Source organism: Branchiostoma lanceolatum, chromosome 13 (genome assembly GCF_035083965.1).
Source record: "Branchiostoma lanceolatum isolate klBraLanc5 chromosome 13, klBraLanc5.hap2, whole genome shotgun sequence".
Lineage (NCBI taxonomy): Eukaryota > Metazoa > Chordata > Leptocardii > Amphioxiformes > Branchiostomatidae > Branchiostoma > Branchiostoma lanceolatum.
The window spans coordinates 11,949,649-11,965,648 of record NC_089734.1 but is presented as its reverse complement, the minus strand read 5'-3'; the positions used below and the strand labels follow the sequence as shown (position 1 = coordinate 11,965,648).

At 41.4% G+C, this 16,000-nt stretch overlaps 3 protein-coding genes across 3 annotated transcripts in view; all 3 read right to left on the bottom strand.

The window, feature by feature from the left end:
* Positions 1 to 1,265, bottom strand: part of LOC136447598 (serine/threonine-protein kinase pdik1l-A-like) — a 4,455-nt gene extending 3,190 nt beyond the window's left edge. The window contains exons 1-2 of the mRNA XM_066446608.1: positions 976 to 1,265; positions 1 to 164 (exon numbers count right to left, since the gene is read on the bottom strand). The exon at positions 1 to 164 is cut by the window's left edge and continues 59 nt beyond it. Coding sequence (XP_066302705.1) covers positions 1 to 164; positions 976 to 1,244 — 433 coding nt within the window. The 5' untranslated portion in view covers positions 1,245 to 1,265. The remainder of the gene's footprint in view (positions 165 to 975) is intronic.
* Positions 1,266 to 1,791: 526 nt separating this feature from the next.
* Positions 1,792 to 5,778, bottom strand: LOC136446676 (serine/threonine-protein kinase 35-like). The gene is made up of 4 exons (XM_066445139.1): positions 5,405 to 5,778; positions 4,232 to 4,454; positions 3,752 to 3,924; positions 1,792 to 3,026 (listed from the first exon to the last, which is right to left on the bottom strand). The coding sequence occupies exons 1-4, from the start codon at positions 5,671 to 5,673 to the stop codon at positions 2,822 to 2,824; spliced, it is 870 nt and encodes a 289-aa protein (XP_066301236.1). The 5' UTR covers positions 5,674 to 5,778; the 3' UTR covers positions 1,792 to 2,821.
* A 4,028-nt stretch (positions 5,779 to 9,806) lies between these two features.
* LOC136447641 (serine/threonine-protein kinase pdik1l-B-like) lies at positions 9,807 to 14,778 on the bottom strand. Its single transcript, XM_066446681.1, has 4 exons — positions 14,531 to 14,778; positions 12,766 to 12,988; positions 10,989 to 11,721; positions 9,807 to 10,426 (listed from the first exon to the last, which is right to left on the bottom strand). Exons 1-3 carry the CDS (start codon positions 14,776 to 14,778, stop codon positions 11,548 to 11,550), a joined length of 645 nt encoding a protein of 214 aa, XP_066302778.1. The 3' UTR covers positions 9,807 to 10,426; positions 10,989 to 11,547.
* Between the last annotated feature and the right edge of the window lie 1,222 nt (positions 14,779 to 16,000).

Genomic DNA, 16,000 nt, shown 5'->3' with positions numbered 1-16,000 from the left:
GTACGTTGTCAGGCTTCAGGTCTCTGTGCACAATCCCACGGCCATGCAGGAAGGCGACAGCATCAGCGATCTGTGTCATGAAGTTCTGGTTGTAGGAGGACCCGCGATTCAGCAGGAAGTTGTTCATAGTCCCCAGCGGACAGAACTCCATCACAAGCCATAAACTGGTACAAACAAAAACCAATTTTGCCAAGGGTCCGTATGGATAACGAAACACATATAATTGGGGTGGAATCTGAAATGATACAGTATGCGCCGTTGCATGAGCACCACTAAAGCCCTCACTGGACCCGCGGCACGCTGGCGGCGTCGCTGCGTCCTAAACTGGATTTGTGTTACCCTTGACTTTATAATGGGAATATATTTCAAAACAAGTATGACGAAAAAGACAACAAAACACACAGCTTAGAAAGATTCTTTTTTTGTCGATGAAAGTGCTTTGTACAATTCGATCGGCCGCAGCGACGACGCCAGCGTTCCGCGGGTCCAGTGAGAGGGGGGCTTCAATTCTATGTCGTGAAATAATGTGTGTATGTGACAGCATCTTGTCTTTTGTCACCTATATTTAATCAATATGCGTGTTTGTCAGAGACACACAAGCCTTAGTGAAGAGACATGATATTGACCTGACCTTATTTATGGTACAAAGTCTACGTGATTGATATAACGATTGCATCATGTACTTCTTTCAGCATAATCTCACAGAAGCCCAAACTACTAGTACACATTTTTAGGAAAAAAGTTAGGAAAAAAAGTCCCACGTCGTTTATTAAGCCGGTCAAGGGTAAGACTATTATAAAGTCAGTGGTAACACAAATCCAATTTAGGACGCAGTGAGGTCGCCGGGTTCAGTGATATAGGGGCTTTAATCAATGTTGCATTCATACCTTTGACGCCACACATCCATGACTTTCTTCTCTTATCGCGATACCTTTTCTACACCTCAGCCCCCAAATTAATGTAAAGCATCCATACCTGCCCTTGTCAAAGAAACTCCCAAATACCAGCACGATGTTGTCATGACGATCTTGGGGATTCTTGGCAGCTTTGATAAGTTTAAGCTCACATTTAGCTGTCTTTATGTGCTGGGCGTTACCCAGGATCAATTCCTTGAGGGCGTACTCACGATCGTTGCCACTCGCCAAACTCTTGGCTTTGTACACGGTACCAAAAGTTCCACTTCCTAACTTCTTCAACTTCGCATAGTCGCCTACTATTACATTTTGTACAGGATTCCCTGCCATTTTTTAAAAGTCTGACTTTCAAAATACACTGGCGAGTTACGAAGGGTAACGTTATACGGGTTGGAAACGGCTGTTTGGAAAGAGGGTGCCGAATAGAATTCTATCAGTGTCGGTCACGGGACAAAGTTGTCCTTCCACGCTATTCGTTAGTTTTAGTCACGCGTTTTCTGGAAACAATCGTACCTGTTGTTATCAACTTCAAACACGTCTGACAAGAGCAAAGAGACTTGGCGTTCAGCGTTTGTTCAACCTGTAAACCAAGAATGTTCTCTTCACCGAGGCACTACTCAAAGTTCAACCGTGTAAATCAACGAGGCCCTAGTCATATCAATTGGTAATTTATCAAACGAGATTTAATTTAGGCACTGTTTGTTGATATGAAACTTTGTACCATACCACTCATAATGCCTTTTTATAATACAGGGATGCTTTCCTGTATTCATCAATTGTACCATACAACTCAACCATACGACTCAACCGAGAAAATAAACACTTCACGTTAGCTGAAATACCACTTTCTTACAATGGAAGAACGGCTTTTAGCACAAGAAGAACCGGACTTATGCTATGATACACATATACTATAACGTTACAGAGTGATGTGTACATGAACGTAGGTGGCGCTTTGACTGAAAGCCACAGTTCTACACTCGCTCTACGCGCGGTGCCTAACAGTGACCCTTTCTCATGTCAACTAGTCTTTGTAAAAGTCTTAAAAATATCATTCTAAAATATATGAGAAGACGTCTAGACCTATTTGGGAAATGTTCTCTGCCTTTATGCCTTATCTCTTGTATCCTTTTTACATTTTCATAAGTCAGGACGAAATACCCTACCAGAGCCCAATGTGCAGTACCGCTCCCGGTCGCGACGACAAAAGTGTTAAAACGACCGTCAAATTGCCAAATTTTGGTGTTTTCGGAAATGGGGAAATCGCGAAAGACTCGCAAAGGGGTTTGAATTGCTGAGGCTTATCTGATTTTCTTTTCGGAAATACGATCATCTAACATCGACGACGATGATACATCAGTCATTGCAGCAAAAAACAATGTGATATCAATTATTTCACATTTCACATTATCTATTTCCTTTGTATTTTACCAGTAGAAATTGGTATAAACCGGGTTTACATGTACATTTTCCGTAAGTTGTCAGTAAGTTGTTTTAAATTGATTGCTTAGCGGTGCAACATAACATTGGGCACCCGGGGAGCCGCTTGATGGATTGAATTTTGGGCGGGGCCAAAAAATATACCATAGAAGGTTGTATCCTTTGTACCCATTTGCTCCGTTGGGCTAAGTATAGGTAACGTACAAAAACGACAAAGTTTAAAACCCCATGTATACAAGCCAATTTGAATACAATAATCTAAAGCTGTATGCGGCGTTGCTGTGGCCTTCATTGGTGGCAGGTAGCTTTTTATGTTGGGAGGAAGTGGTGTTGGCTTCTGCAACCTGAGGATATAGAAGCTAGTCATGGTTAGATTTAGATTTAGAAGGACAAGGTCATGAACCTTTGGTACACTCTATTCTGAAAAGGATCATAATCAAGGGTAGTTTTTTTAGATTTTTCATCAATTATATTGGGTTCATTGCTCTGTTGACTTCAGCTGCTGTGGGTCGCTCATCATAGTCGTAGGCCATCATGCTCAGAACGAATCGTTTGAGACCTTTGTTTCGTTGTTGAGTCATGATGAAAGCTGCCAGGTCGGTATTCTGGCGCTGCACAAAGCCCAACGGTTGGCCCTGGATGTGGACAGCTAGAAGGTCCTTACCATCAACACTGTGAAAACAAGAGTTCGGAGACCTCATACTTCCATGAGCATTTTGAGCCTTTGAAGATTCATTGTTTTATCTTGTCTCATTGATGATGCAAATAAGGCTGTAATTACCATAGTCTATTCTAAATGATGGTCTTCTCTATACAAAAATTACATATGTTACATGTGTGAAAGTCCTTTCCTTTGCAGAATACCGAAAATAATATTTTTTATTTACATATTTAAATATATGCATAGTGATGTCCACCCTTAACTAACATATACACCATAGTGGAAAGTACGTTATTCCCACCAGTTACCACAAAGGAAATTCGAATTATGGCACTTTTGCACCCATTATGCAAATTATGCCCTTTGTGCCCTTTCTGCAATTTGAGCTTTGTTCCAACACAAAGAAATGACCGTGATGAATGTTCAGTCGAACTCGTCGACCTTCAGATTCACTGCGTTGAACGTCGGGAATACGGAAACGTGATGACATCAGGGGTGAATCAAAGGTGGCGGAAAGACGTAATGTACCACCGTCACGGTTCAGAGAGGGTTGACGGGCCTGAGTGAAGTAGATTACCTCCTTCACGCCCCTCACAAAGTGTTTGTGCTCAGTATCCATGCGCACCTTTGTCGAGTATGCTTTTTTGAACTGTGACGGTGGAGTCCGTCTTCCCGCCACCTTTGATTTGCTCCTGACGTCGTTTGCGTTCACATATCATATCATATCATATCATACCTCGGAACAGTTGTACGATCGAGCATGGCAGCAAACATGGCACCCATGGAGTAGATGTCACATTTCTCGGTGTAATGACATTCCCAAACCTCGGGGGCTCCGTACCATATGAATGCCTTATCTGTTGACAGGTAGTACTGAGTGAAGATGTCATCAAAGGCATCTTCACACACCTGTGAAGTAAAATTGTAAGACATATTTTTGAACTGTAATTCATAAGTAAAAAAATCTCTGACTAAAATTGAAATTGTCAATTCAATGGAGCATGCTCAGCCTCAACAACTGGAATTTACCAGACATGGTGCCATGGCATGTGAACATACCTGATATTTGAACATGATACTAAGATGTTGATGAATAAAAGTGGGTGCAGCCTTTAAAACTGTTATCTTTTCCATCTTGTTTTATCCTTTGCCTAGCTTCAAAAATTACATTCTTCACAAAAGTTGCCTCCCCCCTCCCCCCATTATAGCTCCTCACCTTAGCCAGTCCAAAGTCAGCCACCTTTGCAATTGGGCTTATTTCCGAGCCCGAAATTAGGATGTTGTCAGGCTTCAGGTCTCGGTGCACAATGTCTTGGTCATGCAGGAAGGCGACAGCATCAGCGATCTGTTTCATGAAGGCCAGGTTGTAGGAGGGCCCATTCTTCAGCAGGAAGTCGTTCATAGTCCCCAAAGGACAAAACTCCATGACGATCCACAGACTGGTAAAAACAAAAGAATCTACCAAAATACAGCAATGCGTGGTGATGCATGATCATCACTTACTGCATGTGGTAGAGCTAGAGTTCCACGACAACATACATTCCGGAAGCAATTTTTTCTCATCACAATGGAAATTCATCTGCATGGAAGTCGTATGATTTTTTGACCACTAACATAGTTAAGTATTTTCTTATCGATTATGCAAACAAGGTCCTCATTTGGAATGAAGGAGTTACATGATATGAAGCCATCCCGCAACGGTGACGCCACGGAGAGATATAAAACTGCAGTATGGAAACCAGGGAACTGTTTTTCAACGCCCACTGCTATTCTCCATGCCGAAATCTGTATTGAATCATATCAATTTCTCGTTTATAATGCAAATTATTTATAAACTGTTTGTATAATCAATGTCTCTTCTCGCGCGGGACATACAAACCCGACCGGGGAATCATCATGTAAAGAGCCTACACAGACCCATTTAGGTGAATGAACGGTATGACGTTACATGTTTAACATGTTTAAAAGTCCAAGCATGCAATGAAGCCGAACTATAAATTTTCCTCCTTAATCATATAAATTGTGCTCTGATTTGCATAATATGCATCTTATTATGTTAACCATTCCCCAAGCTAGATACATGCCCAAAACAATAATATCTATCAGCCCCTGCTAGAGTTATCCTCTTCCAAATTTTCCAACGAAAAGGCCCCTGCAGTTTAAAAACGGTAACGGTTCGGTCGTCTTATAGAAGAAGTAATATATGTACACCTTTCCCCCAGGACAGCGTCCACGGAAGGAAATACTGTATAACTACATTTAGTTAACTAGTAATCTAATGTTACTTTCCTACCTTTGACGTCACACACTCAGGGCCTTCTTCCCTTATCGCGATACATTTTCTACCGCCCCCCCCCCCAAAAAAAAATTGAATGCAAAACAGTAATACCTGCCCTTGTCGAGGAGACTCCTGAATACAAGCACGATGTTGTTGTGACGGACACGGGCATGCTGGAGAGCTTTAAGAGGTTCAAGCTCACGGTTAGCTATCGCTATATCTTCGGCGTCACTCAAAACCAGTTCCTTGAGGGCGTACTCCTTGTCACTATTTAGACTCCGGGCTTTGTACACGGTACCAAAGGCTCCGCTCCCTAGCTTCTTCAACTTCAGATAGTGGTCTCCTACTACATCTAGCAATTGTGCAGGGTTCCCTGCCATTTTCCACGTATCACTCTTTATCCTAGGTTTTCTTGAATCTGATTTTTAGCTTGACGCTGAAGAACTACGAAGGTTTCGGGTTGGACCACTGGCACTGGGAAGCGGATGTTTGGAAAGAGGGTGTGCCGAATAAAATTTCGCCAGTGTCGATCACGGGACGAATTTGTCCTTCCTTGCCATTCGTCAGTTTCAGTCACGTGTTTTCTGGAAACACTTGTACCTGTAAATTAGCTTCAAACACGTCTGACAACAGCAAACATACTTGGCGTCCAGTGTTCGTTGGCCCGGTAAACCAAGAATGTTCTCTTCACCGTAGTCCTGCTCAAAGTTCAACCTTGTAAACCAACGTGGTCCTGTTGAACTGGTAAAATATTCAACGAAATTTTTTGGCACTATTTGTTGATATGAAACATTGTACTATACAACACAACTGAAAAAATAAGGACTTCACATTGGCTGAAATATCACTTTCTTACAATGGAAAAAAAGGCTTTAAGCACAAGGCTATGATATAACGTTACACAGTGTGCAATCTCCCACTTTTCGATGCTCTATATGGTCAACACAGGTGCAATTTCACTAGCCGTCTTGTTGAGGAACGAAGGTGGCATTTGGTCTGGTCCGGATTGTTTGGAGGGATTGAGACTATGAAGCATGTTTCGACACCATCAGTGGAAATTTTAATATGCTCCATGGGAGGGGTACATGGCTGTCCAAGAGACGGCATATCTGAGTTGTCTTCTTCTGTGAATACACTTTTAAACTGTAAGCTGAGTGCTTCTGCATTTGTATTTCTTTGAATGCCCATGTTCACTAGTGTGATCTGTCTATCTTGTTTATTTTTGTGAGGAGTCTCGATTTCATGTTTGTAGGTGTTAACGTTACATATTCATTTAACGACGATGGGGCAACAGCAACATCAGAAACAAGGGTACTGCGTACTTTAGAAAACGTACTTTCCTTAATTTGCTTTACGCGGTCAGTGGCTATGTCCTCGTTTAACCTCCCTGGTTTACCAGGTTTCAATAGAACCTTCTTGGTTTACCGGGTTTGAATAGAACCTCCTTGGTTTACATGCTCAATAAACACTGTGAACGCCAAGTCACAGTTGTTGTCGGACGTGTTTGGAGAGTTTTAATTACTAGCACAATAGTTTCCAGCAAACACGTGACTGAAAATTACGAATGGCGAGAAAGAACAACTTTGTTCCGTGATCGACACTGGAGAAATTTTATTCGGCACACCCTCTTTCCAAACAGCCGCTCCCAGTGGTGCAACCCGTACCCTTCGCGACTCGTCAGTTTCAATGTGAAAGTTTACAGCAATTTCGAGCACCAGTGATAAAAGGAGAATGGAGGTACCAGGTTATTCCGAGTTGGATAAAATAGGTAGAGGGAACTTTGGTATGGTGTACAAAGGAAAAGCACAGACGGATGAAAAGTGGTACGCTATCAAGCAACTGTACCAGAGTCCCAACGGAATCAACAAGATAGAACCCCTTATGGCACTGCAGAAGCGTGGTCATGACCATATCGTGATGTTCAACCCTGGCTTCGACCACGCCAGGTGAGGCAAACGATGTTTATCTTTGTTTGGTGTCGGGCTGTGGTTTTGTTGGAATGTGATATGGGGGTGTGGATATGTGACGTCATAGATAGGAGCGTGACAAAAGACCGCCCGTAGGAGTAATAATTGTCGAACCTACATGCACGAACTTTTGTGTATGAGGGTGAAAGTACTTATGCATGATGAAGAAGAACTTCATTGCACGACAATTGTACACGGTACAATTTATGGCAAGAACTATTAAACATATGCATAGTACAAGATAGAGTTATAGAATAAAACTTAAAAGTTTTACAGCAATTTCATCTCATAACACTATCTTGTACTATGCATATGTTTAATAGTTCTTGCCATAAATTGTACCGTGTACAATTGTTGTGCAATAAAGTTCTTCTTCATCATACCATAAGTACTTTCACCCTCATACACAAAAGTTCGTGCATGTAGGTTCGACAATTATTACTCCTACGGGCGGTCTACATCCTAATTACTTATACAATAAGGGCTAGCATAAGTCTTTGATATTGTGTTACAATCGAGTGGATCATAACAATGCGAAGAAAGGTTTTGTTTACGTCTCAGGGGCTTTCACCTTTGACACTGCACATGCGTACTCGAATCTACGAACGCGCTTATACCTAAGGCTTGGGCTTGGGCTAAGGTGATTTTGTCAGGATAGGGTATGATGCAGCAAAATATAACGTGTCATAGCCTCTGAACAATTTGTGATTTGAATCCAGAGACGTTTAAAGGGCTCTTGAAATGGGGAAAGTGCTTCATTGCCAGAGGTTAACGATCTGAGTGATTTTTAGTTAATGTTGAATTTTCATTGCAGGTTGTGGCTGGTGATGGAGTTCTTCCCGCTTGGGACTATGAACGACTTCCTGCTGCAACCTCAGAACATCATCCACACACGTCCCTTCATGACGCAAATTGCTGATGCTGTTGATTTTCTACATCGCGAAGGAATTGAGCACGGAGACCTGAAGCCTGACAACATCATGGTCTCTGGGACTGCACAAAACCCAATCGCTAAAGTAGCTGACTTTGGATTGGCCAAGGTGAGGCTAGGAATAATGAGCTAGGAACTAAGTGAAATAAAGCGTAGGAGTAGGAAGCACATGACAGCTATCATGAGTCATTGATATTAGGCGTAACATGGATATTGAGACGTAACATGGCTATTAAAACAGTTGATAAACACAACCTTCTCTTAATTCTCTTTCTACGCCACAGGCTTGCAGACATAGCTTCTTTGAAAGTTGGAGATCAAAGTGGTACTGGGGTCCAGAGGTTTTTAAACGCTTCAACAGTCTCTACACCAAGGAAAGTGACATCTACTCTATGGGTGCCATGTTTGCTGCCATGGTCGACCGTACTACAGTCAGGTAAGATGAGTCTAAAGTGTTTATGTCACCAATGGCACTACAATAGAACAGTCCCTGATTACAAGCGACAAATAATTATTATATGTGATAAGCATTATTCCTGCCGCCAGGTTATTACGTTAATTTCCATTCATGATATGACGCTCATTTGAGAAGCAAGCAGTTCATAATCATCGTCGAGTATATACAACTGCAAGTTTTTATAATGTTTGCGTTTTTGTTTAAAAAAAAAAACGCTTTTCGCAAGTCGCAGTGCCAGATGCCGAACTAGCTGCCATGTTTATTAGAGGGACATTATGACGTTCACCTTGATTACCTGGCGGAAGGAATCGAGCGAAGAATGACTTGTAACTTGTAAGATTCGATGTTCAATAACTTGAACATCAGAAGGGTTTCTTTTCGGTACAACCGTCTATTTTCATTGAATAATACTGTTATGACTGAATGTAATTAGGAAATGTTAAATTGTGCACTTTAAGATAATATGAATGAGGCAAAGCTATAACCACTTCATCACTGTTGTAACATTGACTGTGGTGCATTCTATTTTAGGCTGTTTAATCGGATTGTCTATGTGTGTATGTGTACATGTTTAGATCCACATGTAAACATCGAAACCTTATCCTGTTTCAGGGGAGTTGATGGTAAGCTCCTTCAAGCTGTCTACATGGTGCATGCAGAGAGTATGGCAGAGCCAGTGGGCTTGATGAAGCAAGTGGATTGGGTGCAAACAATGTCTGGCAAGCTGCAACCAACATATACAGTTCAGCCAATGGGCAAGGTCCCAGTGGGCCAGATTCAGCATCAAATCCCAAGCACCAACCTGTCAGGTTGCATCATGATGCAACAATCAAACAGAGATCTTAAAAGATTGATTCTGAGCATGATGGAATATCTTCCTAATGCACGGCCTACAGCAGGAAAGGTATTGACACTGGTGTGAGGCAAGTGTACCACACACACACAGACAGACAGAAAGACACACACACACACACGCACACACACACAGACACAGGCACACACACACACACACACACACACACACTCACACAGACAAACGCTGCATGAACCATAACCTCTTTCATGGAGGTAGTTAAGATTATAGTGATGTAATGTACAATCAATATTTGATGTTAGAGTAAGACAACACGAGAGAGGAGTAATGACCGAGAGAAATGATAAGTTCTTTGATCAGTTTATTAATGTAGTTTGAGCATTCACATCTCCATCGGAACGATTACAATGTGATGTTGAAAATACCAGGCCCAGTCTGCTGAAAATTATGAATTCATGATCAGATCTTATAATACCAGACCACTCAACTTGACACAAAAGTTTAAAATGATTACCTTTTACACAAGTAGGGCACAAAGATTTTGTACTTGTGGTCTATTGAATAATATTTATTGCTAAGAACAGATCTCATTGCACGACCTTCACATTGCACTTAACTGCACAATAGTACATCAGTAAACTTTACCATAGAATACAAGATATGCATGCATAAAAGCTACATATTAGAAAAATGCCTGTTCAACATGGATAGATTATGATAATAGCCACCATGGCCGCCATCAGAGTTGTATGACGTAAAAACAAGACATCACAACTTGTTCAGATTTCAACTGTCTTTTCAAATAAAAGTTCAACAACATCGATACACAGAAATGGTCTTTCCCCTTGAGCAATATCCTAAGCTAAATAAGTACAATTGCAGACATCATGCAGTTGGCTTAGATCTGGTGCGAAACGGTTGTTGTACATCTGCATAAATCCATTACCTCCTTGGCTACAGGCAGCTGAAGAAAAAAAGTATATGTATAAGAAAGTTTTATTGTATGTGTAGCCTGGAGTCCAGCCTTGTTAGCTAGGGTCCTCTCCCAGCGTCGCTAGCTGCTAACAAGCAACAGGCAGGTAGCGACGTTGGGAGCGGACCAAAGCTAAGAAGGCTGAACTCCAGGCTAAAGTGTACCTAGTGAGTTAGGTTGACATTCTTATCACATCATGACTCTTTATATGGATACTATGGTAACGTCAGCCATTAACTACGTTTTGTACTTGACAACATATGATATATAGAACATATTAGATGTGCTTGCTCTTCAGTGCATACAGCAACTGGCACTGGCAATGTAGATCTTATTGGTCTGTTGGTAAAACTGGGTTTTCAATACTTTTCTGAGCAGGTTAAATGTAGCCTGGAGTCCAGCCTTGTTAGCTTTGGTCCGCTCCCAACGTCGCTAGCCTCCAATATTTTGATAACATTTAATAACGTAGCGACGTTGGCAGCCAAACCAAAGCTAACAAGGCAGGGACTCCAGGCTAGTTGACATGAGCTATCAACAGGAAAGTGACACGTACCTCACATCAGTGTGCATCCACTGGTGTCATTCAAGGCGCTGTTGACCTCTGATGCTGTGGGTCGGTGATGGTAGTCGTAGGCCATCATGCGCAGAATGAGTCGTTTGAGATCGCTGTCTGGTTGTCCTTTCATGATGTGAGCTGCCAGGTTTAAAGATGGGTTCTCTCTCTGCACCAGGGCCACAGGTTTTGGCTCCCAACCCTCCTTGATGTAGACAGCCAGCAGGGGCTTGCCGTCCACACTGAAACAAGAGTTCAAAGATCTCACACCTCCGTGAAATATCTAGTTTCTCTCCCGTATGTCTTGTTTGATTGTAGTTCATTAATTAGCCTGAAAATAACATTACATGAATGATACAAACATAATGATAAGTAATCCTGTCCTTTCATACCTTTTTCAACCTTATATAAAGATCTAGAGTTACCAGCAGCAATATTCACATTTTTGTCCGTTGGATCCAAAATAGATAGGCCTAAAGCAGAGTAGGGAGATTGAAAGAAAAACTTTCATTTACGCTTTGTGATACAGGTTATCTTGCATAAATCACGAAAGATCAGCCTACCTGACTGTTGTACAGTCGAGCATGGCAGCAAACATGGCACCCATGGAGAAGATGTCACATTTCTCGGTGTAATGATAGTCCCAAACCTCAGGGGCTCCGTACCATCTGAAAGCCACACCTGTGTGCAGGTAGTACTGGGAGTAGATGTCATCAAAGGCATTTTCACACACCTGTGGAGTAAAAATGCAAAACCAATCTTTAAACCGTAATATGAAAGTCAAAACATGTCTAAATCAACTGGAAATGTACTTGCCACTTGAACATGATGCCATGACATTTTTATATACTTCATATTTGGATATGGCACACCTCCCCATGTCTGTTTGAATGGAGATATTGTTTTGAGCGTGTCTGTGTGCGTGTTTGCATGCGTGTATGTGTGTGTGTCACGTATGCTTGTTGTCAGCATAACTCAAGAACGTCTGTATGGATTGTTAACATATTTGGTATGTGGGTAGGTGTTGGGAGAACAAAGGTCAAGGTCGATTTTCGGCCCCCTGGTATGTGACTCTGGAACTGCATTGGCGTTTTTGTCAAAATCTTCCAAGGGGAATAACTGAACAAAGGAACGACAGATTTCCATGTTATTTAATATGCAGGTAACTTAAATAAAGATGTACATAATGAAGTGCAAGCTGTGCAAATTGGGACTTGATTTGCATAATTAATGAGAAAAATCTATATTTCCTTCTAGGCATGTTGTGGCAGCTGGCACCTGTTAGTTTCGAAACTGGGACAAGTATTCCCCAGGGGCCCCACAGCTAGTGGTCATACCTCAAAGGGATATACAACCAAACCTGTATACTTGTTTTTATTATGTGGATAGCTCAAGTGTTACTTGGTATAATGAAATGGTGACCATGCAAATTAGAATCTAATTTGCAGAATTAATGGGAAGTTTTATAAATGCACTCCATTCAATGGTAAGACAGTTCATGAATGCAACTTATGTAACTGAGAAATAAAGGGACATTGATAGATAAAAGTTATGCAAATGAAGACCTAATTTGCATAATTAATGAGAAAATACTGTCATTCTATATTGGTAGATAACTGGAAATTCGGTGAACATGGTTGAATATAAATCATGCAAATGAGGGCCCTATTTGCATGATATATATTTCATGGAGAATTGAGGTCTCCGAACTCTTGTTACAAATTGAATTGCCAAGTTACGTTTTAAAAATTACATTTTTCTACTGTAGGTATGGTACCTTTGCAAGTCCAAAGTCAGCCACCTTTGCGGTGGGGTTTTGTGCAGTCCCAGAGACCAGTACGTTGTCAGGCTTCAGGTCTCGGTGTACGATTCCTTGGCCATGCAGGAATGCGACAGCATCAGCGATCTGTGTCATGAAGGTCTGGTTGTAGGAGGACCCGTAATTCAGCAGGAAGTCGTTCATAGTCCCCAGCGGACAGAACTCCATCACGAGCCACAGCCTGGAATGAAAAGTTAACTAGAAAGGCAATATATTTGAGAATATGCAGGATATTTCCCTGCCATTAATAAAGGAAGTATGAAATATGATGTTACTGCATTATGCAAAGTAGGTCCTCATTAGCATAACACACATTACATTCACCTTTCCTAAAGCTACCTATATCTCGAATAGGAAATCCCTACCGCAAAAGACACATGGAGCTTCTGCATGAATTACGCAAATGAGGTCCTTAATAGCATAACGCACATTCTGCTGTATTCACCTTTCCTAAAGCTACCTACACCTCCATGGTCCTCCAATGTGACATCTGTAGCATTTACCGAAAGGGACATTTAAGTTCCTGCATAAATCATGCCACCTACATCTCCTTTTTTTACAGAAGAAAGAAGAACACACCTGAGGCCACACCAATTTTATTTGTTGGTTCTCGGATTTTTTCAGAAAAAAATTGGAGCGACAGGGCAAAAAAAAAAAAAACTTTTTTGCAAATAGTCTGGGGTGAAGATAAGGGTTTACATAACAGAAAAAATTGGAGGATTATTCAAATTTCAGCTTTGTATGACTAATTTCATGCAATGCACCCCTTTCTTTGATCTAGTACTATAATTTCAGTAACAAAAGTACCTTTTGCCATGTAATATATGGATTGATATTGAGAAATAAATGAAAAATTATAACTTCTGATCAATATGACCACACCTTTCAGGTGTGTGTAGGCCTTAATAGTCTATTTTGGTGGCTATTGAGTTTTACAACTGAACAAATAGTAAAATTAGGAGTTAGAATTTGTAAATGGGAATAGTGATCCAATTTTTTTTTTTCAAAATGGGAAAAACAGGAGAGGGCGATTCCGAGAACCAACAAATACAATTGGTGTGGCCTGAGCAAAAAACAATATATTTGAAAGGGAATGTAACAAGCACACAATCCTCCGTAAAGTAGTAAGACATAAAGAAAACCTGGCAAAACAGAAAGCCCGACAAAAGCGCCCGAAAAGACGCCTAAAATATTTAAGTCGGAGCCGAACATCTAGTGAAAGTGAAAGAGGAACTGACGATTGCAAGTACAAAACTCCCCCAGTTTCGGTCAATTGCAAGGGGCAATATTGTATTCTCTACGCCTCTGAAGTCTGAGAATTTGGAATGTGGAACTAGCTTGGCATAAGGGGACTAGTACAAAATACCAGTACGACAATAGCAGGTATTTTCCTAACCACTACGTACGTGGTGTGGACTATTGCACAGAAAATGTCTGCTGAGCGGGCCGCCGTGAAAATAAAAAGATCGTAAAATATGAAAAACAGCCGTTGCGTGGTGTACCACATAGCACCTTAGGACGGCGGCCATAACGTGTCTCCTGTGAATTTTCGACAACGCGCCACGCTTCTGCTCACATGTACAACAGCCCAAAATACCTGTCGAATAAAAGGGAAAATTCAGTTGATCCTGCCTCTGACTTGATTCTCTACATAACGTCCCCCTCAACCCACCACACCCATCCGCTGAATATCGCACAACCCCTAGGCCTTACATGAATGTACCTGTTTTGGGCCTGGACTTCGAAACCTTCGATGAACAGCACAATGTTGGGGTGACTATATTGGGTGAGAGCTAACAGAGGCTGAACTTCCTTGCGGGAATCGTCATTCAGGTCCAGTTCCTTCAGTGCATAGAAGTTGCCATTCTTCCACCCTTTGTACACTGTGCCAAATGCACCGTGCCCTAGTTTCTCCAACTTCTGATAACCGCCGACCACTTCTTGTCCAGAATACCCGAATGATCCCGCCATTGGATTTCCTTATATAGCTAACGTTACAGAGTCACTAGACAGCAATATGTCGTACTGGGTGTGGACTGTGGACTATTGACTGAAAATGTCTGCTGGGCGGGCCGCCGTGAAAGAGGAACTGCTTACATCGTGAGCGATTTCCCATGATCACAAAACACATAAAACCCCGATAGTTTCGATCACGTGACAAGCTTTCTTCGGCTCGTCATTGGTCTGTTGGGACACATGCGCAGAACGTAATGACGTTATGTAATATGGTATCTGATGGGTTGCATCAGAATTACTCTCCAAGCAGAAGTTGTTAATGGGGAAAATTGTGACCTTCTTATCCGATGATATGGCCCGTTTTTATCCGCCCTCCCCAACACTGAGAGGAGGGCGGATAAAAAACGGGCCATGTGATAAAAAGGTCACAATTTCTCCAAATCAACCACCTCTGCTTGGAGAGTACATGAATAACGGACGTGAAGGTGAGTCACTGATTAAGACGTCTTTACCCAAGATTTAAATGGAAAGACACATCACTAACTAATTTAAAAGGATGAAGCAAACACCATGGCTATAGCCTCTAAAATCGATTGACTTTATTATCTTTTGTCCGTGTTATTTGAAAACATTTATATAACTCATACTGTTGTATTTTTGACAGATATCCTTGAAACTTCATCCATTCTGACCCATACTTTCATCTACACATGTGTACAAAAGCCACTATAATGCACCAGAGATGGTGATGTGCCAGTGAGCATGTTCCCAACTGTAGTCACAATACACGGTGGCAGTGAACAGATTTCGTTGGATCATTTGTAGCTTACAATTGCTGAGAAAGTTAGCATATTCCATTTTACAAACTCGGCCATACTGTAAATTATCTTATTTAGAGCTTGCGGGGATTTGATTTTGAGGCAGGATGGTCAAATTTGAGATTAAAACAACCAGCAATGTAATGCAAGACAGAGCACCATGAAAACTGTGAAACCACCAAAAAATTTATGACTTACAGTATTTCAATCAGATTCTCAATTGAAATTTAGACTGAGTCGCATATACCAGTTCTTTGTGCATTTTACATTATACAGTGGTTGATTGGAAAAAAATAGAACAAAAGTGAAGAAAAAAAATACCATAGTTTGTAACTGTATACGTAGTTGTGAACACACACACATGGCACACCACTTTCTCAAGAGTAATCTTTCCAAACTTCCACACATTCCATGACATT

Bases quoted from the DNA above. Each gene is read 5' to 3' on its own strand.
- LOC136446676 (XM_066445139.1), bottom strand. From the start codon at position 5,673: ATGGCAGGGAACCCTGCACAATTGCTAGATGTAGTAGGAGACCACTAT. The intron at 3,925-4,231 runs GTGAGGAGCTAT...TTTACTTCACAG, and splicing joins CTGACTTTGGACTGGCTAAG to GTGTGTGAAGATGCCTTTGA. The intron at 3,027-3,751 runs GTATGATATGAT...TTGTTTTCACAG, and splicing joins GATCGTACAACTGTTCCGAG to TGTTGATGGTAAGGACCTTC.
- LOC136447641 (XM_066446681.1), bottom strand. From the start codon at position 14,778: ATGGCGGGATCATTCGGGTATTCTGGACAAGAAGTGGTCGGCGGTTAT. The intron at 12,989-14,530 runs GTACATTCATGT...TTTTCATTCCAG, and splicing joins GAAGTCCAGGCCCAAAACAG to GCTGTGGCTCGTGATGGAGT. The intron at 11,722-12,765 runs GTACCATACCTA...TTTACTCCACAG, and splicing joins CTGACTTTGGACTTGCAAAG to GTGTGTGAAAATGCCTTTGA.